Below are 11,072 nucleotides of genomic sequence, written 5' to 3' on the forward strand. Positions count from 1 at the left end.
CAGAATAGTTTAAGAAGTTTTTCTTAAACTTAGAAGAATACATTTTGTTCTGAAACTTGAATTATAACACACATTGTTTGAACTGCAGGTTACGTTTTTTAATCCAGTTATTGAAAGAAGACCAAAACTCCAGAGGCAGAAGAAAATTTTTTCAAAACAGCAAGGTAATTGTTTAATATAAACATGTAAAACTTAAAAACTGTACAGATCTGTGATACTTTTTATACAGAGACCTAATACTTGTCTGTGAATAGAGCTGTTGGTAATGAAGGATTTAGCATTGCATTTAGAAATGTTTTAGAATTCTTTATTATGTATTAGCATTTAATAGTGAATAATTAGGAATTGCTAAGGAATATGACAAATTCAGTTTGTTCTTCATAAACTATAAACTGATTAATATGAATTTTTTTTTTAATTATAGCTTTTGGTAATAAGTAAGGAAATTACTTGCATTCTATTTTCTTTTTTCACAATATCCACAGGCAAAACATTTCTCAGAGCTCCTCAAATGAATATTAATATTGCTACTTGGGGAAGGCTGGTAAGAAGAGCTATTCCAACAGTAAATCACTCTGGCACCTTCAGCCCTCAAGCACCAGTGCCTGCTACCGGGCCAGTGGTTGATGCACACATTCCTGAACTAACCCTGCCAGCCAGGTAGGCCATATCTGCAATTTTTAAGTACTTGTAAGAGCAAGAACAACAGTGAGATGCTTATGCCCTAATGTACATGGTGTATGTCAAATCTGTTTATTCTGCAAGACTGCAGACCTTTCAGTGTTTTAATTTTGGACATCCATTTTATAGACAGATATACACACACAAGATTTGGGCTGGGAGAGGTCTACCTAAGGTGCAGTTTTAAGGTATTTTTCATACTGTTAAATCAGTCTCTGCTGTGCACTGACAAGTTGCTTATTTTCTTGCCAGTGACTCTCCTGTAGCCAAATTGGACTTTGAACTTGAGCCTGAGCCTCCACCTGCTCCACCCCGTGCATCTTCCCTTGGGGAAATATGTGTATCTTCCTCTGAGATAAAGGCTCCTGATGTGACATCTCAGGCAAGTAACTTTAAGCATTTTGGGTTATACAGTTTAACAAAGTTGTGATATTGGCATCTTTATGATGGATTTCTTCCCTTATCTTCCAGCGTATGCTCCCTTAACTTATACAGAATCGTTGCAACGGAATGCTCTCGTTACTCTTAGTGGGAAACTGTTTCCATGGTTGGTGTGTTTAACTCTCCATGTCACTGGTTCTACCACAGAAAAAACAAAAGTCTGAGATCATTTGAGTATTCATGAAAAAATGGGTTTACTAACAAAGAGCAGAATGACTGGAGCAGTAGGTTTCATTAGTCTGTTAAAAGCTTATCTGTATCATGTTAAACTTAAGCCATTTTAGCTTAGATAATTCTTGTGTTAAGAATTTCACATGCTTATAGTAGATTTCCTGCATTCATTTGCCTTTGCAATCAGTTTTAAAATGTCAGACTTCTTTTTCTTCACAGGATGAAGTAACAAGTTTTGATTTTGAAAATGGCAGAAATAGTATTGTCCCAAAACTCCAGCCTGAAATAATCTGTGAGACTGATGCTCCCCATTCAGACATAAAATACACGAATGCCCGAGAGCCTGAAGATAGAAGGTAAAAGTGCAGTGGATTTGCTGTTGATCTGAATAATATTTCTTAAAGTTAACAAACTAGAAGTTTTTTGACTGGGTTTTTTTTATTTGGTTTACACAGATCACAACAAAGATTTCAATTCAGTCTGAAGGATTTCAGATGTTGTGCTGTACTGGGCAGAGGACATTTTGGAAAGGTAAATGTCAAAAGGCTACATCAAATGTCAAGGCTGTATCAAAAACTAGATATAGCTCATAAATTAATTGCTTATCTTCTGTTTTAGGTGCTGTTGGCAGAGTACAAAAACACAAATGAGATGTTTGCCATTAAAGCCTTAAAGAAAGGGGATATTGTCGCTCGTGATGAAGTAGACAGGTCAGTTTGTAAAATACAATACATGGATTCCATAAAGCAGTTGTGTTTTTCATTCTGCATGCAACACAACTGTAAGCTCTACCAAACAGTAGTTGAATTCAGTGAAAAGAGCAAAACAAGCTGTCAGCTCCTTGCGTAGTGGCCTGCTGCAGAGGTGTGGTCTTTCTTCTGGGGCAGGGAGGGAGCAGGGTAGCCCAGGAATAGTGATTCCTTTTAGTGCCCCTCTTACCATGCCTCTATTAGAGCTCTGACTTAAAGTTGATCCTGGTTTTCATTTAGATTCTCTTGCAATCATTTATTCTAATTACTTGTTTATAGACTTCCATCGCATTTCAGTAGGACAACAACTATGTTTTCTTTACTGACAGAAACACCTATGGTGGTGTTTCTCAACCTGTAACACACTGTTATACTTTGTCCCTCATATTTTCCCTTAAGTCCTGTGTATATTCCACTGTTTGTTGGGTTTTTTAAATTGTTTTGCCCCAAACCTCACATTTTTCTTTGCTTGGAAGTGAAGCAGCCGTTAGAAAACTGTCTAGTTTTAGTGCAAGAAGGTGTTTTTATAACTGTTTAATAGTGACTATGTTAATTTAACTTGCAGGAAGGAAAGATAGCTGTATTAAGATTAAGCTACAAATTAACCAATTGGCTTAAGGAGAAATAATCTGGAATTACTATAGATAGATGTCTATAATATTGTTACTGTTTTTCCACTGTATGTATTGTATACCATGAAATTAAAAATGGATTGAAGCTAATGTCCCATGGTATCAATGCATACTTAATGCAAGTCTGAATATTTGGAGGGAAAATTGGCAGGGTACAATTTTCATAGACTGCTAGGTTTCCTTTTTCATTTGTGAAAGCTAAATGCAGCTTTATTGAAATTCTGGCATGTACTTCATGTGTGTGCAAGTATTAAAAGCTGTCTCTTGAAACAAAAAACGTTCTTACCTTATCCTGAGGAATAGAGGAGGAAACATAAGGTATAAATTACCAATAGTTTCTGAGTTGAAAATTTGTGGTTCAGGATTCAGCTTTAAATTTTTACTGATTTTTCTGTTTGCAGCTTGATGTGTGAAAAGCGTATATTTGAAACTGTGAATAGTGTAAGACATCCCTTCTTGGTGAACCTTTTTGCTTGTTTCCAAACCAAAGATCACGTTTGCTTTGTAATGGAATATGCTGCTGGTGGGGATCTGATGATGCACATTCATACTGATGTCTTCTCTGAACCCAGAGCAGTGTGAGTATCCATCCCTTCTTGTGCCATGAAGGGAAGGGCATTTTGGTCAGCGGATAAGAACTAAGATCTTTATCACCACATCTCTACATTATGTTATTTCAGTAAATACTCTAAGCTTTTTAAAAGGGTCAGAGATTCTAACTGATTTTCTTAGGAAGACACATGCAGGTTTAATGTGCCTGAATCCACACTGAATTCAAAAACTATATACAAATATTTAATGTTTATAATGCTTTTTTTTAAAAAAGATTGTGTAAAAAAGCTAAATGAAAAGTTAAAATAGCAGACAAAGCTAATAAAAGGAAAGAATAAGCCAAATTAGAAATCCTTCAATGCCATGGCAGTGGCCACTACAGAAAACTTATCCTCCAGGCCAAGCAAACACACTACAGCTTGAAAGTTGCAAGTTTAAGTATTTTTGCCATCTGGCTTTAAAACTTTGACCTTGTATTAAACTAATCTGTACCCGAAAAAACAGTCGGTAATCTTTAGAGGATGCTTAATAAAACAGATCAATAATAATGGACTTCACATTCTGAAGAGCAAGGCTAAAGTCCACTGAAATTTTAACTTTAACTTTTCCAACAGATTCTATGCTGCATGTGTGGTTCTTGGACTTCAGTATTTACATGAACACAAAATCGTATATAGGTAAGTAATTATTGACCCAATTCCAACAGAGAAGTTTCAGCTATTCTGAATAGTACTGAGGAACCATCAATGATGCAATTTTATTCTCAAACATTCATTTAGAGATTTGAAGTTGGATAACTTATTGCTGGACACAGAAGGCTTTGTGAAAATTGCTGACTTTGGTCTTTGCAAAGAAGGTAATGGCCCTTACATTTTTCTTTCTCAGGAATTCCATAGTGTGTCTTACTCTTGACTGTTCGTTGAGACTTTTGGACTGCCAAATGTGTATGAAGTATACTTACCCTGTATCACCTGAAGGAAAAAGTACATCTCTGTACAAATGTGGAGATAGGAGAAAGTTCCTTAGTAGGGAAACATCAGGAGCATCTGAATATAGTCCTATTTTTCTTTTTAAATTTTTTTGTTGTTGTGAGCATCACCTATTCTGATTCTTACTTCATCATATCTCTGCTTATTAATAAGGCATACTGCTGCATTTCATAAGGCCGCAGAAAAAGCATTGGGTGGTTTTCCTCATTCTAAACATGTTGACACTGTGCAATGAAACCAAGTCCCATTATAATCCATACCTCACTCTTACTTTTTTACAAATTCATTATCTACTTTTTTAACTCTGAAGTAGTCGCAATGCTAAGTATATGGAAATGACATGCAAAGTATACTATAGTTAAAATAGAGAAACGTATCCCAAAAGGGAAGTCTAGATGCTGGAAAGTTACTTGTAGTGTCCTGTCAGTCTGTGTGGTGCTGATGGTCCAAACTGCCCCTCTTGGACCATAACAGGGCTTGTTTTGCTCACAGTTGTTTCACTACACTCCATGTTTTACTTTACTAGATACAGTTTTGCCAGTACAGAAGCATCCATAGTAGGCATGTTTGACTAAACTAGCATACCACGTTTTCTTCTACTAGCTAGTAGAAATATAGCATAGGATTGTTTGTATCTTTCCGAGCAAAGATAACTGGGTGACAGAGGTGTAACCAGAAGCTTAATTTGGCTCGTTGCATATAGCTGGGGATAGAAAAACTTAGAGTGAAGCACAGGTGGAACAAGGGTGTGGGAGGGGAGAACGGGGGCATGTTTCACCTCAGGGGCCTGAGCCTTCAGGGTAGGAACTACAGTAGTGGCTGAAGTTGCTCTAGAGAGGAGTTTTACTTGCTGGAGGAATAGGTTGTAGAGTGGCAGAAAACACTGCTTGCTTTTCACAAACTGTAACTTTTCAGGAATGGGATTTGGAGACAGAACAAGCACATTCTGTGGCACACCAGAATTTCTTGCTCCAGAGGTGCTGACAGAAACTTCCTATACAAGAGCTGTAGACTGGTGGGGTCTTGGTGTACTTATCTATGAGATGCTAGTGGGTGAGGTAAGTTCTAGTAAGATACAATAGAGTCATAAAACTAATACGTGTTTAAAAGGTTACAAAACTCGATACAAACCTGTCAACATAGAATATGCCCTTCCTTCAAAGTTGTATCAATACTTGTACACACAGTACATATAGGCATACCTAGTTTTACAGTGAACATCTTACCATGTTTCATCAAAACCCAGAAATATTAAATACAGAGCAGCTCCTTACCTGATACTAGCTGCTCTAATGCTAAGTTGATGGGTCACTTGAATCATCAGCAATTGTGGAGGCAAATGAGTTGTAGCTGGTCTAAGACTTAACCTCTAGATTTTTGTTTTATTTTGTTTTTAATTAAATCACTATGCCTTAAATCAAATTACAGTAGTGGCACGTTATTAATACCAATGTCTCTCAGCAAGAACATAGCACATCTGGGTTTGGGGAGCTCAGTTTCCAGCACACGTTTGTTATCATCAAATTTGGATGTGTACAGCTCTTCTGCTTTCAAATGCTTTTGAGGAGAAAATAAACTCCTTAATGGAGTAGCTTAAACGGCAGTGAACTTTAATGCATAAAACTGGATAGTAGTGAAAGATGATACCAAACACAGTGCTGAATTACACGTGCCCTAAAATAGAATGTAAATGAGCTAGTATAAATAAATTATTATCGAATAGTTATTTACCATTGTGTATATTGCTTTTCCTTCTGGTCCATTTTGTTATAGTGTCTCCCAGGTAGCACAGTGATGGCTTACAGGCTGAAAACCAGAGGAAAAAACTATAGATTTGCTCATCATTTTGTTCTTTTTCAAAAAAAATATGATCATTCAACTTACTTTCACTTCCTTTCAGGTAAAAAAAGGACAAAAAACTTGTTGGGTGTTGCCTACATCTGTCAGGCCACTTCAAAACCACTGGAAAACCCTTGAGCTGTAACATGCTAAAGATACTACAAAACCAAATGAGTCCTGACCATGTTACTTGTGAATGGCAGCTGTCCCAAAGAAGAGCTGATACGTACTTCCCCCATTCCCTGTATATCTTGTGTAGAGTTCAAAGATTATTCCAGTTTTAGGTGTTTGAACTTCTAAAAGCACACGTTTAAAGCATAGTCCTTCAGGAAGAATTAAGGGATAAAACAAGCTTGCCTTACTCTTCTCTTTTCCATATGGAAAACTACCATATCTGTTTCTGGGAAAAGGAAGACTTTATTTCAGGGTGTCTAATGCCAAACTGTCAGTTGAATATATGTTGGTTTCAATTCTAAGTGATTTTTTTTTTTTAAGCCTGTTTAATAGGGTTTTTTTTAATTACTTTCATTATAGTCTCCCTTTCCTGGAGATGATGAAGAGGAGGTGTTTGACAGTATTGTAAATGATGAAGTAAGATACCCACGATTTCTGTCTACAGAAGCCATCTCTATAATGAGACGGGTAAGAACATAAGAATAATCCAGTATTCCTCTCTCATCCCATTTTCTCCCCACCATTAAGGGCATTAATTACTTTTGTGCAGAAGAAAATACTTTCAGAATCTATGCTTGGTAGTTTTTTCTGCAATTAAATTTTGGACTTCATTTATACTGTGCTGCCTGTCACCTTCTATGAGAATTGTCAGTGCCATTCCACTTTAATCAGGAGCAAGTTTTTCTTTTAAAAATGTAAAACACTAGAGGCTCTGTTTTCTCCCTGAGCTAAGTAAGTTTCCTAGTCATATCTAACCAGAGAAGTTCAGCTCTTTTCCTAGCAGAACATGGCTGCATTGACCTGTTTGGTAGATTAACATTGTCACATGAATATTTTAATTCAAAGACTTCTAAATCTTTTTGGTTTCATTCCAACTGGGGCAGGGAACAATGCACACATGGTATCTGCCATCCCATTCTCAGCAAAGAACAGCTGATTTTGTATATGATTGTTATTAGTGTAATGCCTCTGCTTATCTAAGGATGCTTGAACCTAAGTTAGCAGCTTATCACAGGTGGTAGAAAGGCAGCTGCTGGAGGGGGTTCACAGCCTCTCCGCTTAGATGTCTGACACTGAGTATCAGTCTAGCACCCAATTCAGCAATGTGCTGCACCCTCTAAGTTAAAGCAGGTCACAGTAACTACTGTGACATAAGTAATAGCATAAATATTCTATAGCTTGAAATGATTACTTACTCCCAGAGAGAAACTGTGCATGTCTACAGAAAGAAGGGTATTTTTCCTGTGAAAATTACTATGCTGATGCCCACAGAAGACATCTGTGCTGCACCCAGAACGTGTGTATCGTGAACTTTGTGCTTGCAGCTTACCGGTTGCGGCTGTGTGCGCACTGTTGCCATCTGAGTTGTTCTTACATGACAGAGTAGATATTATTTTTTGATGGCTGCATCGTGAATCTCTCAGCTGTCCCTGATGTTGGGCACTCTGCCTGAACAGGGTCCGCTTGCAGCAGCACCATTCACAAGTGGGAGCATCTGACTTCCAGCGTTGGCTAGAAAACTCTTACTTGGCTGGGCGTGTAAAGCAGCACGCAGTCCTCTTGGTAAATCAACTGCTGTGAAATAGCTGGGCACAGGAAACAGCACAGTAGTCTCTCTTATGAGCCAAGCAAAAAATCCTAGCTTACGTAAATTCTGTATCTTCCCCAGCAAAAAGCAGGCTCTTCTATTGCCCTGCGCTGAACCCCTTGCCCCACAAATCACCTCAGTGACCAAGACTTGGTAGCACAGACCTGCAGAGATGCAGCTGAGCCTGCTCTCTGTGCAGTCAGAGCCATGCTGCTGGTGGAAACAGGTTGCTGGTTGTGCAAACAGGTTCAGGCACCTCTAAAAGAGCACTGCGTTCTCTCTAGCTGTGTGCATCTGAAGTTCTGTCTTTCCTTCTCTTTGAGGACCAAGAATTGCCTATAGGTCAGGCACTATGAATTTCACTTGTCCCTCCAATCTTGGTGTTGGCTCTTACACAGTAGTACTCATCCCCCCTAGTTCCTCCCCTGCCTCTCAATTTTTGCACTGAAATCTCACATGTTCTGTCAGCTGCTACGAAGAAATCCAGAGCGACGTCTTGGAGCTGGAGAGAAAGATGCTGAGGATGTGAAAAAGCATCACTTCTTCAGGGTGAGTACAGGCTGGTGTTATTTCTAAGGACACTAAGGAACAGAGACAGGAAACTAAATATCAGTTGGTTTATTTTACAGCTAATAGATTGGAATGCTTTACTGGCCAAGAAAGTGAAGCCTCCTTTTGTACCCACCATTAGAGGACGAGAAGATGTTAGTAATTTTGATGATGAATTTACCTCTGAAGCACCTATCCTCACTCCACCTCGGGAACCAAGGATACTTTCAGAAGAAGAGCAGGAAATGTTCAGAGATTTTGATTACATTGCTGATTGGTGTTAACTTCTAGACACTGTGAACCCCCAGCTGACTGGCTCACAAGAAGGCCTCTCTCTGAAGAATACCGACCCTTCGATTGCTCTCTGTGCCACCTGTAGCTTCTGGTTTTTTTAAATCACACGAAGATTCTTTTAAGTACTGTTTTAACACTCTTGTGAAGAGTGGCCTCTTTGTACATTGTTTTTTATCTGAGCACTGGAAAGCAGGTTATGGAGTTCTTAAGCTGAGTTGGTGAACCCAGGCTGTATCGAGCTTCCCACACACAGGCACACGTGGAGCTGTACTGTTTCTCTCACTCTTCCACAGCAGATAACATCACTTTTTAAAGTATCTGCCTCAAGTGGGAAAAGCAAACTTTGAGCTAGGTAATCACTTATCTCTACTCAGCCACACAGAAAGAGAGGTTTGGGATACTGATGACACTCACACAGAATATGGTTCTAGCTGGAGAAGGCAAATTATTTCAGTTAAATATTATCTTGTGCAGTCTATGAAACTACACATTTCTATGTACACCTTCATCTTGTGTTCTTAAAATAATGGTGTTGAGAACAGATATGCCTTGTTTTGTAAATTTTCTATGGTATTTATTAGGAAAACTGTTAAACGCCTTGCCTTTGAGATAACAACAGCGTAAGTGCTTCCATTACAAAGAAAAATCCAGAAAAATCCAGAAAGTTTACCAAAGCCACTTGCCAAACAGTTTTGCCTTCAAGCTTTTTAAGCATGGCTTAAAACCCTGGTTGATATGAAGCATGTAACAAGGATGTTGCTCAGTCTAACCCACAAAGAGCAAAGCATATGCATTTCCCAAGCCCATTCACTTTTGTCCTCAAACTCATGCCTTTCCCACTCACTGAGTGGACAGATAAGTTAACTGGTCTGTATCCAACCACCTAGATCATCCTCTGTCTGCTGTACAATATCATATCACTTTTAGGAAACATAAGGATTTTCAATGTATACATGCTGTGAACATGTATATTTGGAAGTTGTAATGTATTCTTATGTCCAGGCAAGTAATTTAATTATACCACTTCATTAATTTTGCACAGTGGCCAAGTGAACGAGTGAAAAAAGTATTTGTATACATACAGGCCACTGGACTCCAGAAATTAGATTGGCAGTTACTGAGGGTAAAAGCAATATGTTGTAACAGAATGTATAAATATTTTTGATAAAAACAGTGTATATTTTATAAACCCAACACTAAAAGCTGTACCTCAAAAGTTGAAAAATAATTTAGACCAGACACTGTGCATACCTGTAAACCAAGGCCTATTTTTGGCATCTAGTGTTCCATGGGCAAACATTAATTCTTGGAAAATGAATTTCCCATGTGGTCCTTAGCTCTAGCCCCATGCAGAGCTGATTGCATATGTAATCTCACAGGTTCATCCCAGCCAGGAGTTTGCTGTTGGTGGGCTAAGGCAGTAAATTCAAAACTTGTAGTTTTATTCATTCAGAGAAGAAATGCAGACCACTGGAACGTGTAACGCTGTGGTGGTGGCTTAAAAATCATGATGCTGGACAGACCTGCAGGGTCAGGCAGGGGAGAGGCTTCGGGAGAAAAGGACATGGTTAATAGGTCCAGATCAGGCACCCCCCCAAGGAACAAGGCGGGCATCTTTACTGGCTCTACCAATCGTGGGTGGCAGAGCCAGTCAACTTGCCAGCATTACTTGTTTCCAGAATCTAATTAAGGAGAAACCAATTATGTTCCTGTATCTAGGTGAAATCAATACTTTTGAGGTACAGTCAGCTCACCCGTTTTGGTTCCCAAATACATATATACGAGCATCTATAACAGGGTGCTTAACACTTACAAAAGTATCCTCAAAAATACCTTTTTGTAACTACGTCTTGTACAGAAATCTTTTTTTTAATCTAAGTAAATCACTTAAAAAAAAAAATTAGAGGGCAGGGTATGTTCACCCAGTTAAGCTGAAAGAAAGCACTAATTTTATCTCTGTAGTTTTTTAAATATTTTTAGGCAGATTAAGATTTTAAACCCTAGATTGTAAATATATTTTGCTATACTTTATCTGTATGTGGCTGCTCAAGCACTTTGTAAGGAAATTAGGATATTTTAGAATGGTACACTATGCATTAAAATGAAATGTGCCTTTAACAAATGTCATTCTAAGTGTTTTGCAGTCATTAATATCACAAATTAAAGTTTTAAATAGAGTAATTTGTAAATTGTGTCCCAACTATGATTTTGCTGCTTCTTGAAGTGACTTGTCATGTTTTCTCCACAGGTAACTTCAGAAAAGAACTTGCACTCAGGAGGGGACTTACAGAAACCCAGTCTCTTAGTGGTAGCTCAGTGTACTTCCATTTGGTTTTTTTTAAAAATCAAAATAAATAATTACCTTCTTTCAGAGGCTGAGGAAAGCAGCCTCCTCTTGCTTGGGGGAGCAGTC

The 11,072-nt window shown here is 38.2% G+C and overlaps 1 protein-coding gene across 3 annotated transcripts in view; it reads left to right on the forward strand.

The window, feature by feature from the left end:
* PKN2 (protein kinase N2) overlaps positions 1-10,836 on the forward strand; it is a 55,160-nt gene extending 44,324 nt beyond the window's left edge. For all 3 annotated transcript variants that reach the window (XM_075759855.1, XM_075759857.1, XM_075759856.1), the window contains 13 exons: positions 89-164; positions 486-660; positions 934-1,063; positions 1,513-1,649; positions 1,749-1,824; positions 1,912-2,003; positions 3,076-3,252; positions 3,841-3,903; positions 4,006-4,082; positions 5,131-5,273; positions 6,589-6,696; positions 8,285-8,365; positions 8,446-10,836. In XM_075759855.1, coding sequence (XP_075615970.1) covers positions 89-164; positions 486-660; positions 934-1,063; positions 1,513-1,649; positions 1,749-1,824; positions 1,912-2,003; positions 3,076-3,252; positions 3,841-3,903; positions 4,006-4,082; positions 5,131-5,273; positions 6,589-6,696; positions 8,285-8,365; positions 8,446-8,649 — 1,539 coding nt within the window. In that variant the 3' untranslated portion in view covers positions 8,650-10,836. The remainder of the gene's footprint in view (positions 1-88; positions 165-485; positions 661-933; positions 1,064-1,512; positions 1,650-1,748; positions 1,825-1,911; positions 2,004-3,075; positions 3,253-3,840; positions 3,904-4,005; positions 4,083-5,130; positions 5,274-6,588; positions 6,697-8,284; positions 8,366-8,445) is intronic.
* Positions 10,837-11,072: the final 236 nt, after the last annotated feature.

Source organism: Balearica regulorum, chromosome 8, assembly GCF_011004875.1.
Source record: "Balearica regulorum gibbericeps isolate bBalReg1 chromosome 8, bBalReg1.pri, whole genome shotgun sequence".
NCBI lineage: Eukaryota > Metazoa > Chordata > Aves > Gruiformes > Gruidae > Balearica > Balearica regulorum.